Source organism: Sinohyriopsis cumingii, chromosome 3 (genome assembly GCF_028554795.1).
Source record: "Sinohyriopsis cumingii isolate HCF-2022 chromosome 3, ASM2855479v2, whole genome shotgun sequence".
Lineage (NCBI taxonomy): Eukaryota > Metazoa > Mollusca > Bivalvia > Unionida > Unionidae > Sinohyriopsis > Sinohyriopsis cumingii.
In genome coordinates this window covers 24729521-24746581 of record NC_142963.1, presented here as the reverse complement: position 1 = coordinate 24746581, position 17061 = coordinate 24729521, and the positions used below count along the sequence as shown (strand labels likewise).

The 17061-nt window shown below is 35.6% G+C and overlaps 1 protein-coding gene across 2 annotated transcripts in view; it reads right to left on the bottom strand.

The window, feature by feature from the left end:
- The window catches only part of LOC149802555 (uncharacterized), a 60918-nt gene that overhangs the window by 29120 nt on the left and 14737 nt on the right, over positions 1-17061 (bottom strand). For both annotated transcript variants that reach the window (XM_089951802.1, XM_089951803.1), the window contains exons 4-6: positions 16898-16986; positions 14468-14650; positions 5902-6039 (exon numbers count right to left, since the gene is read on the bottom strand). In XM_089951802.1, coding sequence (XP_089807928.1) covers positions 5902-6039; positions 14468-14650; positions 16898-16986 — 410 coding nt within the window. The remainder of the gene's footprint in view (positions 1-5901; positions 6040-14467; positions 14651-16897; positions 16987-17061) is intronic.

Below are 17061 nucleotides of genomic sequence, written 5' to 3'. Positions count from 1 at the left end.
CAGAGACACTGGGATTTTACTACAAGACTTCTTATGTTATCTAGCTGGCCCTCAAAGAAAATGGTGCAGATCTGACCTTCTGTTTGATGTTCATAGTGGTCATCTTAAAGATCTTGTTACAATTCTGAACTCGAAGTCAGAGCAATATGAGGGCTTTCACAAAAACACTTCTTATACATATACTTGGTCCTAAATAAAAATTGTTCTGATCAGACCTTGCAAACTGGCTGCCATGGTAGCCATCTGGAAAATATTGTTATTGCAACATCTTCTGAACAGATGGTCATCTTGACATAGGATCTGCATATTACCTAGTGATATGTAGTTGGACACAAATAAAAATAGTGCTTATCAGAGACCTTCAACAATATGGCATTGTTAGCCATCTTGAAAAATCTTGTCATCACTAGTCATTGGAAGGGATATTTATAGGTATATGGGGTTGGCACTATAACACTTCTCACTTAATCTAGTTTGTCGTAAATGAAAATTATCCTAATGTAACAAAAAAAATTTGACAAACATAGTAACAGCTGCTTATCATGATTGACATTTTTGGAGACAAAAGCACTTCTTTCTTGTAATATATAGTTTTCCTGTATTAAAATGATGACGATACGATCTCCAAAAGGAGCTGTATTGTTACAGTGGTTATAATGTCAAACTCATGACCAAAAATACATGGGTTTGAATCATACCATCAGATTAACCTGCCCAGTCAGTTGTTGTTGTAGGATTTAACACCATTTTTCAGCACAAGATAGGCTGTACATGGCAGCCAGTATAAATGGTGGAGGAAGAACCCTGGAAAGAACCACTGAACCATGAGAAGCTACTGGCAAGCATTGGCTTAACCCAAGATTTGAACCAATGTAGACAGAGGTGAGATGGCAGTGATCCATAGTGGTGAGCATTTTACACCAATTGGCCACTCGAGGCCAGCTGCCATGGAGTTTCCTTGGAGAAGGCACTCCAACTGCCTCAGCACTAAATAACCTATTTGTGTGGCTATGCTGTAAAACACTAAACCAAAGCAAACAACAACTGAAAATGACTGTCTTTTAGGTCATCCTGAAACTCACTGAATAGCAACTTCTCCTGACTTGAAGGTCATATCAATATCTAGCTGGTTCTGAATGACACCATCGTAGCCATCTTGAAAATAACCTTATCACTATTCCATGGTGGCATCAACATATGATTTTCAATGAATTAATTCTTGCAATACTTGACCAGACATTGTATTTAGTTCCATTTAATTGGACAAGCTGATAATCAGTACTCTGACATCGACTTGAAGGTCAAGGTCTTGACTCAAGATTTTAGCTGTACAAGTTTGTTAGCGTGATAACACAAACAAGTATAAATGGATTTTGATCATTTAACCAAGTCTGTGAATATATCTCAGGAACACCCTTAATGATACCAGTTTAATAACATTTTTCTCCAGCACATACATTAAAGGTCATGACAAAGAACTTTGTACTGCACTTAACAGGTATCTTCTAAGCATGTTAATTCAAAAGTAAGAACTTATTTCTGCTACCAAATTTGGCATCTCTGAATATCAGACATGGTCTTAATGCTCAGCAGGAAAAAGAAGAAACATATTTATCTGTGATTTCCAGAAATTATTCTTAGCAAGTATTTTACCAGCCCCTTCAAAGGACTCTTGTTTGTACTTCCAGATGTTATTTTATTTAAATAATTTTTAAATCTTTTTGTTAAAACTATATTTTACAAAGGATCAAAGGAGTCCTATCTACTATTATTTATTCCAAGGATCAAAGGAGTCCTATCTACTATTATTTATTCCAAGTCCAATTAGTCATTTAACAAATATTGTGAGGCTCTAGACAATGTTGTTCCCACTTTTTTCATTATTGAGAATGAATGTGGAGATATGTGTCATTTGAAAGAACAGAGGAAATCGGTTCCCAGATATTGTTGTATGGATGCTGTGGCACTGAGTTAAAATGGGGTCTACGTTACCAAGGTTACATTGTAAAATGTATATTTAAGATGATTACAAGACCATCAGTTGATATCAGATACTTTACACAGATATACAGTGCCTATGTTCTGTGGAACTTGAGGTGAATTCTACAATGATGGCAGAGTTCTATGTTTATGTAGGCATATCAGAGTACCAATAGAACTGTTATCCCAAAGTTTTCACTGAATAAAGCAACTGACATACAAGATATGTAACTGTCATATAATATATCATAAATGAAGTCCAAAAGCAAACTCCACAGACCAAGATATGCCCTTGCAATAATGCACTGGCAAATCTGGGTTTATGCAGTTTGTCAGGAGTAGTCTGTAGAACAATCAATCCATGCATTGTGTGACATCAGAGCAGTGTCTATGTTGTTTGCAGTTAAACTCAACTGATAAGTGAGTAAAGACACGAACACAGCGACCTAAATACAAATTTCATTGTTGATGCTGCCAATGCCATCATTAGAAAAGTAATACAATAGAACCTGTCAGTAGAAACCAGCCATTCTGCCAACAAAAAGTGGTCACTCAAGGCAGGTTGTTACCAGTCATAACTCATTATAATTATTACTTAGTGCACTGAGAATACGGTCTCTTAAGGTCTAACAAGACAGGTTATAGTGTATGCATGCAAGACCAAAAATGGAAATATGATATGAACATAAGCCTTTATTGCACTTTACTCTGTTACAAAATGGATAGCACATGATAACTGCCACAACAAGCATTCAATAAAAATAACACAATTACACTAATGGATAGCATAAGAAACCTGACACAACAAGGATCATGCACGCAATAAAAACAATTACACTAATGGATAGCATAAGAAACCTGACACAACAAGGATCATACACACAATAAAAGCAATTACACTAATGGATAGCATAAGAAACCTGACATAACAAGGATCATGCACACAGCAAAAGCAATTACACTAATGGATAGCATAACAAATCTGACACAACAAGGATCATGAAAACAACAAAAGCAATTACACTAATGGATAGCATAAGAAACCTGACATAACAAGGATCATACACACAGCAAAAGCAATTACACTAATGGATAGCATAAAAAATCTGACACAACAAGGATCATGAACACAACAAAACCAATTACACTAATGGACAGCATAAGAAACCTGACACAACAACGATCATGCACACAGCAAAAGCAATTACACTAATGGATAGCATAAAAAACCTGACACAACAAGGATCATGAACACAACAAAAGCATTACACTAATGGATAGCATAAGAAACCTGACATAACAAGGATCATACACACAACAAAAGCAATTTGCACTAAAAAGTTTCTGCAGCCAGAAAGGAAGTAGCTGGGTTCACAATTACCAAATGTATTATGTACTGAACCTCCATATAGCAAGAATGATAAATTATTTTAGATGAAAGCATTTGTGCACTTATGTAGAAATGTGGAAGGGTGGGTGGACTAAATACCAGCAAAAGCACTGTAATAATTTCACTTTCTGTTAATTAAATATATTTTCTTACTTCTGAGTAATGGTGCAATCAGTCTTGTAAAAAAATATCATATTTTGAAATGAAAGAAATATATACTGCTAATTTTTCTTGTTGTATTCTTAAATCTATATCATCATATATTTGACAGATCATATGTTTCAAAGAAAAATGAGTAACATCATATTTCTTTTTGTCAATAAAAGATCTTTTCCTCAGTATAAAACACATTATGTATGATGCTAGCAAGTGAATGACATCATACACTGCATAGCACAGATTTTAGTGATTCTAAGAATAAAATAGCAGAAACCATATACTTACAGACATGTATGCAATCCATTTGAAATCCAATGATGCCACAAACTTACATGCATGTATGTAATCAATTCAAACAGAATGATGTCACAAACTTACATGCACATATGTAATCCATTTCAAATCCAATGATGTCATAAAAATCCACTGTTGTTCACAAAAAGTTCTAATCCAATAAGCACTGTTCTCTCAAAACAACGGGCATTCCTGGTTTTCAACCCACAGCAAGCCATATAGCTAAGCTGTTAGAGCACTGGCTTTGTAATTCAAGGATCACAGGTTCTATACCCACCAAGGCCAGCCCAGGTCACATGCCTCAGTATACCCATAACAAAGGCACTTAGCTCCCATTTCTTTGGCATGAGATAGCCATTAATATGTTGGAAGTGCTGGTAAAGCCAACCAACTAACCAACATCCCACAATTGACCTAAAAGTCTAAATGACTGTGCTATTCAGAGAAACAAGAGTTTCAGCTATATGAATTCAGTGTTTTAATCTGACCAATTTCAGAAAAAAGTGATATGTAATTGTTTTGATGGATCTTATTAGGTGGTATAAATGAATATCGATCAGTGACTGTCACTTTCTGCCTGGTGACTGGATGATGCAGTCAGGGCTGCATTAGGACACTTCAGTCCCTGGGTTTGCATGACAACTACAAGGCCATAGATAGATGGACTCCAACAGATTATCCTGCATTGACAGATAGATGGCAACAGCTCATAGAAAAGGGTTACGTTTTTGCTTAATTGTTCCCCACAAAAAGCCAGAAACAATCATACATGTGTAAAAGAAACTGAAAATTGCTATAGTGGCCTGAATAGTCACCCAAATATAAATAAAAATAGACCTACCAATTTCTTTTGTTTATTAAAAGTGGTTTTTGCTTACTGTGCTAATAAAGTTTTTCTCAAAAAATTCAAAAAAGATATATATATATATATATATATATATATATATATATATATATATATATAGATATATCTTTAAATAAAAAAAAAAGAATGTCTGTACTGGAATTATCCAAAAATGTGACCAGGTGACCATATGACCAAATTTGACCATATGTCTATAGATACAAATATGTTAGCAAAATTTTACTTGTCTATGTTGGGTGGGGTTTTTGCTAATAGACTATCAGGATGGCCAGACATGACCTAATCAAAATGCGAATAGTGGGGGCATAAAAACAGGAATTAAATAAAAGGGGCATAAAAACAGGAATTAAATAAAACCCAGTGTACCTATAGTACATTTTGACCTCTAACATTGCACAGACACATGACAGGCATTTTGTATGAGATAGGTATGATATGCATTTTGTAAATGCCCAGTATTAAATAGAATGACAAACTTATGTGCTTCACACAATTCAAAGATCCTAAAGTAATGATTGTTGTCACTGTTGTGGGGTTTAACGCCATTTTTCAGCACACGATAGGCTATGCATGGCGGCCAGTATTAATCGTGGAGGAAGAACCCGGGAAAATCCCCGGGAAGAACCACCGACCCATGAGAAGCTACTGGCAAGCTTTCTCACATACCCACATTGGTTGAATCCTAGACTCGAACCCACGCAGACAGAGGTGAGATGGCAGTGATCCGTAACAGAGAGAGCTTTAGACCACTCAGCCACTTGGGGCCCCTCCTAAAATAATGACAATAATGGACAAAAACTAAGTAAATCACAAATAATATTGTGTAATATCACCATACCTAATATTCCTGTACATAAGATTCCCTACTTCCAGCATTTTATTTAGATAGAAAAGACATACACGAAAGATAAGTAAAACTTTAATATTGATGGTAATCTAGTTTGTGTATGGATGGTTGGATGGATAAATGAATGTGCCAATGTGATTGCTACATCAAGCTCCTGCCAAGGGGCTGGGGTGGTGTGTGTTTGTGTGTGTGTGTGTGTTTGTGTGTGTGTGTGTTTGTGTGTGTATGTGTGTGTTCAGACAAAATTGTAAAGGTGTAATTTCACTTAATTACATATTTACCAAAGGATGCATTTAGTCACCCATAAAAACTAATCTGAAAAGGAAGACATATTATTTCTGGGGGGGAATTCTTCATTTACCTTACCTTAGAGAAACAGACTGAGACAGAGTGCACATGCTTAAGAATCTCAGAGACTGGAATCTGTAAAGCAACGGCTGCATTCATCACACGTGCTCCGTCCATGTGAACAATGAGATCATTTTTCTCAGCGAAGTCATGTACCTAGCAATACAAAGAAATACTATATAACTGCAAACTGCACAGACCTATGTGATTTGGATTTTTAATGTAGCTTTAACAATTTTTCAGTCATTTCACTATGATGTCTGCAGTGTAACAGGTTATAGTGACGTCTAGCACTGGGGCATCATGCCGCAGACATGTGGAATGATGTCCCAGCCAGTCACATTATCCTGACACCAGGCTGACCAGTCCTAACAATAAAATCTTAATGCTGAGCACCAAGCGAGGCAGCTGTTAGTACCATTTATGCAAGTCTTTGGTATGACTTGGCTGGGGATCGAACCCACGACCTCCTGCATCCAAGGCGGATGCTCTAACCACTAGGCCACCGGAGTGGTCTAGTAATGGAAGAGAATATGGTACCAAAAAAAAAATACCTGCAATAAAGCTGAAGTAACAACTTGAGAAGACTCAACCAGAGCTGCTGTGTATATATATGCTGACAAGTCAAGTCTAACTGCACAAACCCAGATCGACTGTCACATAATGCATGGGCAGTTCTGGATCTATGAAGTTTGTTAGGAGTAATCTTAATAAACAAAACAGACTTTGATGTGCTGGCACATTATGCAACAGAAGATCAAGGTCTATGTTGTTTGCAGTTGGACTTAACTTACATGTGAGCATGTAGTGTACTTCCATGGCTAAGTATGACAAATCCCTCCTCTTTTATAACATATCTTCCATTCCCTTCCCAGCATGTATAAATTTTGGTCTAATAATACCATATTTTCTGTATGTTTTCTCATGGCAAAAACATTAACTATTTATTGTCCAAAAATATCCACTGTCCAAAAGAAAATGAAAAATTTAAGTTCATGCAACAAAATCTACAGATACCTGACTATCCATTACATGTGAGTGCAAAGTAATCATATAATTATCCCTTACATCACACTGCATAGTAATATGACTCTCCCTCACATCAAACTGCACAGTAATCATGTGGTTATCCCTTACATGACGATGCATAATAATCATATGATTATCCCTTACATCACACTGCATAGTAATCATATTGCCTTACATCACACTGCACAGTAATCAAATTACCTTACATTACTGCACAGTAATCATATAATTATCCCTTACATCACACTGCACAGTAATCATAAAATTATCCCTTACATCACACTGCACAGTAATCATAAAATTATCCCTTACATCACACTGCACATTAATCATATGAATATCTCTTACATCACACTGCACAGTAATCATGTGATTATCCCTTACATCACACTGCATAATAATCACATAATTATCCCTTACATCACAGTGTACAGTAACCATATGATTATCCCTTACATCACACTGCACGGTAATCATATTACCTTAAATCACACTGCACAGTAATCATATATTTATCCCTTACATCACGCTGCATAGTAATCATATCAATATCTCTTACACAACTTGGCACAGTAATCATATGGTTATCCATCACATCACACTGCATAGTAATCACACGACTATCTCTTAAATCACAATGCATAGTAATCACATGACTATCCCTTACATAACACTGCACAGTAATCACATGACTATCCCTCACATTGCACTGCATATTAATCTTGTGACTATCCCTCACATCACACTGCATATTGATCACATGCCTATCCCTTACATCACAATGCACAGTAATCATGAGTATCCCTTACATTACACTGCATAGTAATCATATGAGTATCCCTCACATCATACTGCATAGGAATCATGACTATCTCTTACATCACACTGCATATGAATCATATGATTATCTCTTACATTACACTGCACAGTAATCATATGACTATCCCTAACATCACACTGCATAGTAATCATGACTAACCCTTACATCTCACTGTACAGTAACCAGATTATCCCTCACATCACACTGCACAGTAATCATACTTGTACTTTCATTAATGAAAAGCTAGTATATCACTTGCTTTGTTTCATCTAGTTCATTTCAGTCAACAAGAAAATGCAAGAATACTGAAAAACACAACTTTATTTGTGAAACAAAAGTATCCACCATGTTTTAAGCTCTTACCATCATCTACCATCCATATGAATCCCCAAAAATTTAGCTTATAAATTTAAAATGTTAAATACAATAGAATGAATCTTGATTGTAATTTTCCAGACAAATAAAGCATTAGTAGGCATCAGCAGCAGGTAGGTGAGTATATCAGACCACAAACATGAGCAATGAACTGACTTTGAAAAGACAATAGCAAACTAATACAGTCCAGTACTTAAAAATTTATAACAATATCTAACATACGTGAAAAAAAATATTCTTGGTAAGACTGACCTCTAATGTCTGAAAAGAAGAATATCCCGGAATTCAAGATGAGACCATTTCTTCTTTTCAATTGCTGAGTCTTGAAAAAATCTCTGATTTTTAAATTAGCCACTGTAGTAGATTGACCCCATTTTTATTCATGACAAACAAGACACCATTAGAAGACATTTGATGAAAACCCCATCATTATGACTCTTCAATTAGTGACAAGATTTTCAATCTGAACATTGTGGCAGCCATATTTGAGGTCAAATCTGCACCATTTACATTCAAGACCAACTAGATATTAAAACTGGTCTTCTGGTGAAAACCAAATGTTACTGTGATTTTCCATTTAGGAGTAGCAATAATATTTTAATATGGCTGCCAATAATGTAATTTGTATAGCTTACTATATATAACGTCATTACATGTTATCACATATGCCCGTGTCATTCTTAGTACACAGTGTTAGATTTAATTTCAGCTGATCAGAGTCAACATGGTATCAGCTGTAGAGGTAACCACAAAAGTTGGACCACAGCAGTTGTAAAGCTGAACCATAGTAGCCGAAGAGCTGAGTGAACAGTGTTGCTGGTCGAGAAGCAGGTGATCGGGCATTGCTGACCGATTGGTGGGCGCTGATTGCTTGATTGACCAAGGAATTGAATGGTGGTCGGTGACTACCTGGAATACTGACTGCATGACAGACCACTGTTACTGGTAACCATGTGTGCTGGTGATGGAGTAACTCTATACATGTAATCTTTGAGCCATGGGCTAATTTTGGGGCATTTAATACCCAGTGGTTTGGGATTGTAAAGATATTTTGTATGATATCTGTCCCTTTGTTTTCATCATTTTGCTATTCGAGTAAAATACCCAATTATTCACTATCTGAGTGAATTCATTTTTACTATTTGAGTAAAACACATAATTCTTTTCGTCATGTGAAATTACTATCAATCAGTCACCTTGGTCCTTGTACTGTGTAAGGTCATTTATTTGTATTTTCATTTGTTGCATTATTAGGTTCATGCGGATTATGTTAATTTGTCCAATTATACACGCACATATTAATCATTATTCTTTTCTCATTTAAGTCATTCATCATTAAACATTGCATTTGTATCACCATCAAAAGTGTTCTGTTATAAATCCGAAATCCAACCCGACTATCTTGTTACAGCTGCTGTGATTGCCATATTGGATGTCAGATCAGCAAGACTTTAATCTACGACCAAACAGACTTCATATGAATCTTTATTACTAAAAACCCCTATTTAATATGACCATCCAATCAGGTGGTGTAGAGATACCAAGATTTTCAAGATGGTAGCTGTGGTGGCCATGCAGGATTGTGGCACCATTTTCATTTAGGTCAATCTAGACATTCTTCTTCTAGTGTGAACCTCCTGATGATATGACATTCCATTCAGAAGAAGTGTCAACAGGGTTTTCAAGATGGTTGCCATAGTGGCCATCAGCACCATTATCGTTAAGAACCAATGAGACATTATAAGATGTCCTTTAGTGAAAACCCCCATGTTGATATGACCATGGCATGAAGGTGGAGAATCAATAACAAGAGTGACAATGTATTCTTCTCAAACACACTTGTTATGATGGACATGATTTCTGACCCTGGTGGGGGGATGTTGAGTGAGTTGAAGATGACTATACTTTCCTTGTACCTATAGGCAGTTTTGGTGTGGGTAGAAACAATGGACTTGCTCATGGGTGTGTGCAGCTTCTTTGTACTGGGAAGGTCACTTATCCATCAATGAACTGTCATTCTGGTGAATTTCTTGACCCATAAAGTGCCACTGATACCTCCTGGGAATGGCATGCTGGCATCATCCTTGTACTAGAAATTGCCACTTTTCCTTTCCAAGAATGTTATACTGGCATCTTCCTTGCAATGGAAAGTGCCACTTTTCCATTTCAGGTTCGGCATACTGGCAACAAATGCCTTCTGTGATTGGTGTGCTGGCTACTTCCTTTCATTAAGAACAGCCATTTATTCCACATTTGGATCAGAGGAGGTCCACTGGCAATGAAGAGGAGAAAGCAGCTCCCATCGTCCTGCCACAATAAAGGTGGCAGCTCTCTGGTAGATGCCACACTTCATATGGCCATAAGGCATACAACATCCATTTAAGTACACTTAACACATGCCAAGCAGGAGTGGTAGAAGTCCAGTAAGTGTTTAAGTGGCTGCATTTGCCAACTTCAGGTGGCATGCTGAAAAGATGAAAGAAGACAATGAAACTGTAGGTGGCAACATCTACCCTAATACCAGTACCAACCAGGGAGATAAAATTATGAAACACTGTTTAACTAGCAGGTGCATAAAATCAACAAACTGCCAAAGGAGACACAGATAAATGAAAATAAATGCAACGACTGGGGTCAAATGCAACACAGAAATAGATACAGCTGAAGGAAATTATGGCAAAAGACACCTGAATTAAATAAATTCTTCAGTACTCAGAGACACATGCTATAAATATTGAAGAAAGTTAAAGGAAAAGAATGACCATATTATAATTGATAGAAGCGTCTAAGTTATCAGAATGGGATGTTTATTATTTTGAATATAACTTACTGGAGGATTGAATTCACCTTGAACTCGGGACTAGTGACAGGAAAACTGATAGCAACATAAAAATCGATAATGTACTGCTGCTATTAAAACGTCTGGATTGATAAGTGGGCACTGAAGCTTTGTCTGTGAAAACAGTTGTCCAGATAATACCATATGTGACATGAAGAGCAATTTTCATCACATGAGATGATGTTCATTAACCTGTCTCATGGGTTCAATATTAAATAATTACTGAACTTTGTTGAGATGAATATCAAGCTTTATGAACCAGTAAACCTCATACCAACCAGCACAGACCTCATACCGACCAGCACATATCTCATATCGATCAGCACTGACCTCATACTGACCAGCACAGACCTCATAGACCAACACAGACCTCAGGTCTCATACTGACCAGCACAGATCTCATATCAACCAGCATAAACCTCATATTGACCAGCACAGACCTCATACTGGCCAGCACAGACCTCAAAATAGTTGCTTTCATGTAGTCTGAAACCTGAAACAGTCATTGAAAATGAAATTTTTTAACTCATATGTCAGCACAAAATTGATGTATTGATCAGAAAGCTGGAGATATACATGAAGAATAATAGCGAAAAAAGTTTTCCTGAGAACATATTCCTCAGAAAGATAAGAGGAATACATTGTAAAGAACACTAGAGCAACAAAGAAATAAGACAGGCTTGCCAAAAGGAATTTATCTTGGCAATCACCAGAAGGAAGAGATGGACATTCCTGGACCATGTGTTGAGAAAGACAAGAGAGACCGCCAAAAACAACACTTAAATGAAACTTACCTGGAAGGAGACCAAAAGAATCCATAAAAAGATCTCTCAAGGGAAATAAATACTGCTGGTCTTCAAACACTAGAACACTAGATGAGATGACTCATGTGACCAAGGACAGAGATCATATATGACGGTTTCCACCATATGTGATGCACTAGGCGCAAAAGGATAGAACGATGTAAGATACATTTGTAATCAGTAAATCTGATGGATCACTAAATAAATCGTATAATCACAAATCAATTGGATCAATAAAAATTTCACAGGTCACTATCCTAAATTACCAAGTGGTTTCATGTTGGGTGTATTAAATAAAACATGGGATGGCATTCCCTTTCACGGTTAATTTATCCATTTATCAAGTATTAGCAATAACATACTTGCGCTGCTGGATCAAAAGACCATGGATGATGGACGACCCATAAACTCCAAATTAAGAAGAGGATAACATGCTGGTTGGATTTCCACTATGCAAGACAGAGTACTGTTGGACAAGGGAAGTGTGGTTGGATTTCCACTCTGCAATGCAGAGTACTGATGGACAAGGGGAAGTGACTGTTTAATGGTTTAATGCTTGTTTTACAATTGTGTTGGCAATAATTGTTAATGCTTTTTCTAATGAAGTTATTTGCTTTTCTGTATGAATTACATGTATTTTCAAGATAACCAACCTTTGAAAGATCGTTAACAACATTGCTTCAGGAGGTTTCAACACATTCACAACTGCAAAATAAAAATGCATATTATGTCACTGCTTTTTGCATGTGAATGCAGATATATTTGAGTTTTATTGTTGATTCACAATAACACAAAATTTACTTTTTTCAAAACCTAGGGACATTTAATCAAGGAACACCAACAAAAAAACTAAAAAAATTTTTGTTCTATTAGTAAAATAGATTTCATTGCTAGTAATAGTGAAATTTATGCTCATTCTTAAGCAAACCTTTTAGTGCCAACTTGGGAATTTTAAGTTCACTACAAACTTTGGAACTCACTTCTCCATAATGAACTGTATCTGTGAAACAAAGCTTTTCATGCACCAAGTACTCTTTTTGTCTTTCTTCCTTACTCTCTTTCATCACATTTGCTAATTAGTAAGATAAACCACTGATTAATTAGACACTTTAATTATGTTACCTACATAATAATATTTATAACTGTCCAACTGTCATATCATAGAACACTCTGAGATTGTTAGTTCATGACACACTAACATGACTGCTATCTCTTACATGGTAGGATCTGAATGCTTTCTAAATTTTGTTTAATCCACCCCCTTTATTTGATTTGATACAAAAGATATAATTAATGTGACAATACAAAGCAGGTCTACTTTTAATTTACTGTAACAATAAAACAAACATTTCCTCAAATTGGAGGCCAAAACATAGTTGACACTTAAATAGGTTCTCACAGAAACACTTGTGACATCACACCTGTGATGGTAGATTGACACTTGTGACATCACACCTGTGATGGTAGATTGACACTTGTGACATCACACCTGTGATGGTAGATTGACACTTTTCACATCACATCTGTGATGGTAGATTGACACTTTTCACATCACACCTGTGATGGTAGATTGACACTTGTGACATCACACCTGTGATGGTAGATTGACACTTTTCACATCACACCTGTGATGGTAGATTGGCACTTTTCACATTTAAATACAAGAGGGCATACTGCATTTGTGATGATTATACAGTGAAACTGAAACCGAATTAAGAGATAGAACGAAAACAGGAACTTCACAAAACTTATTTCATTTGTATTTTTTTCCTAAAATGCTGCCACCAGTAGGCATTACTGACATTTTCATGAATCAAAATATCATTAAATATGGCTATTTACAGTGTACAGAGAAATCATTTTCTTTAAAAGAAAATGTAAGCAAACATATGACCTTGATTCAAAACTTCCTGGTATTAAATGCTATTTTTGAAGATAAAATTAGCAATAAATCAAGGTTTCAATTACCAGCTTTGATCGCGATTTTCTTCACATTTAACAAATGGTGGCCAATTCTTTTGGTATTTTCTAGAAGAAAAAAATGGGATCCATGCCTGACCCAATGTTATAAGCAGGTTCACAATTTATTGAGGGAAAGCTGTATAGCTAATAAAAAATCCATTAAAACCAACAAATCAAAATATTTTATCCAATTACAGTAAAGAGTTTGATCAATAAAAGAGACTGAGACAGTTACCATAATTTTGGGGAATATAAATACCAATGACTAAAATAAAGCCCATAATGTAGTGCTGTGTACTTCCTGCACTGAGTATTTGAAGAAATACCATAGTGCACAGATCAGTGAATTTTAGACTGGAACAATAAAGATGTTATAGTTATCCTGTAGATCTGTGAAGCAAAAATAATTATTTTAAACCATACCAAAGGAAAGTATAGTTGCTAATTCATCAAATTCATATTCAATGAAAATTGTTTAATATATTTAATGCAAAATTTGAAGTTGAACTTGTTTCAGAATAGTGAAAATGACACTTCACCTACAAGAATCCAAAAATTTATTGCTATGACATCATGTAAAGGACAATGCTGTTAAGACAGTAAATACAAGTCATCCAATTTCACACAATGATATATAAATGTAGTCCCATACGATGACATCATACAGAGAAGAATATTGTCCAGAGAATTTTGTTTATTTTTAATTCCAAATGGCAGGCTCTGGTGTAATTTTTTATAAATATTTACAATATTTACCCGCTGTAAGAAATCCAGTGGTAAAACTTTGCCACCACAGAAGTTGTGCGTGTTCTCCAGACAAATGAGTTTGGTCCGGGTTTGGTGGGGGTCATTCATGGGCCGTAACATCGACTTCATCTCATCTATGTCAAATGTCCCATCTGACTTGTTCTTAATAGACCGTGGTAACACTCCAGCAAACTTAAAGAGAACAGCAGCATACCTTCCATCATAACAATGATTGCTTAATGACTACAAATTTGGAAATTATACAACACACAGAACGCAATTATTTAAGCTAAGAATAGAAATTGTAATGCAGACTTGTTTATCCTGACCACACTGTCAAAGCTCTGTCAGTAATATAAACCACTTAACATAGTTTTTCATCAAAACATTCAATGAAGGTCTATCATCAACAGTTCTGAAGTATATAATAAAGTATCTGTTCCTTTTTCTAGCATTGCTGATCTCCAATTCACTACCCAAATCATTCTTTACTAACGATAGGTTTCTACAATGACTGATGCAAGGTCACAGCCAATGTGTATATCTTCAGTTCTATTTTAAAACACCCTAATTTCTGTTCATAAGTGATCCTATAACCCACTGCTTTATTTTCCTTGCCAACAGTTAATCACAATTCCAAAGTCATTGGTCTGACATTTGGTCTTTCTCATAATCACATAGAAGCTTGAATTTACCACATTACAGTAAAATAAAGTGTTTCAGTGGTATACCTAAGGTACTAATACATGGAAAAAAACTCAGATATGCTGCATTTTTGAGGAAAAAGCATAGCCTGTAAAATTAATTACTGGTACACTAAACTGCATCCTATATTTTTTGGAACTTTTTCATAGATACTACAGCAAAATCATATAAATAAATGGCTCTGACAATGATCTAAAATTTATATGCAAATGTTTGAATTAAAGACAATTATTGAACTTATATTGTCCTTATTACGCATTGTGACATGCATTGTGACAATTCCTATCTCAAATTTAGAAAATGAAGTGACTAGCTGAAACATGCATTTGAAAATTTATACCTCATACTTAAAAACCCTTTTTCCAAGTTGTGACATGCATCTGAAAATTCAAATCTCGTACTTAAGAACACTTTGGGAATTTATCTCATACTTAAGAACAATGTATTTCTGAGCTGTCCCATACAATTGACATTTCATAACTCTTACTTAAGAGCACTGTAATTACTAGTTGTGACATGAATTTGACAATTCATATCTCCTACTTTAGAACAATGTGTTCACTATTTATGACATGCATTTGACAATTTATATCTCATACTTAAGAACAGTGTCTTGACTAGCAGTGCAATGTATTTGACAATTCACATCTCATACTTAAGAACTATGTATTGCCTAGTTGTGACATGGATTTGACAATTTATATCTCATACTTAAGAACAGTGTCTTGACTAGCAATGAGATCCATCTGACAATTTCTATCTCCTATTAAGAGCAGTGTCTTGACTAGCTTGACAAGTATTTTTCAAATCATATTTCTTACTTAAGAACACTGTATTGACTAGTTGTGATCTAATATGAAGTCTTCAGTGAAAAGTCATGTTGATATGCCCATTAACTCAAGGTGTGTACTGATATGATTTTCAAGAGGGTTGTTGTGGTGGCCATATTGGATGTCTGAAGATATGTCTGACAAGCACTATTTTTATTTTGGATCAACCTGACATAATGAGTCTGTCAGTGAAACCCCACACTAATACAACTATATATGATAGAAGGAGTAATTATAATAAAATTTTCAAAAAGCCTGCCATAATGGCCATATTATATGTCACATTGACCTCATTTTGATCTAGGAGCAACATTTCAGTGATAACCCAATGTAGATCTAAACATCCATGCAAGAAGATTTGTTATACAGTTTTAAAGATGGATGTCTGAGGTGCACCTTATTTATTCAGGATCAATAAGCAATCATAAAATGTCATCTAGTGAAAAACTCATGTCAGTATGATCCAAAGGAGTAGTGATAACACGATTTTCAAAATGGCAACCATGACATCCATACTGGATATAAGATCATCACAATTTTCACTTAGGACCAATTGGATCCTGGGAAGAATATGTCTGTAAAGCGTCACTGCAATCCACACAGTAGCTTAGGAATTTTGATAATAAACTTGTGTTAACAGATTCTGGATGCCACAAAACAAAACCGGTTATTACAAATATAATAATTACCAAGTTTCGGCATTTCATCAGAAATGTGGGACTAGTTGTGCTAAAGAGTGTCAGACAGAAAGACATGAGTATCAATGTAAATTCTTTATTCCTGTGTATGTGTGTGTGTGTGTGAAAGATAGAGCGAGAAATGGAGATAATAGGATTTAATATTTTCTAACTACATATTTGATACACAAAGTGGCAAACTGAACAACTGATAAATAGCAACAAACCTGTGCAATACCACCCTGTTCATTCAAGAAAATATGAGACTGGTCACCTAATATGGCTTCCAGCCCTCTCTGTTGGCAATGGGTCAAAACTAGAAAGAAAAAAAGAAAATGTTGAAACATCAGGTCTAAGTGGGCCTGAGGTCACTCACCTGGATGACATCTGC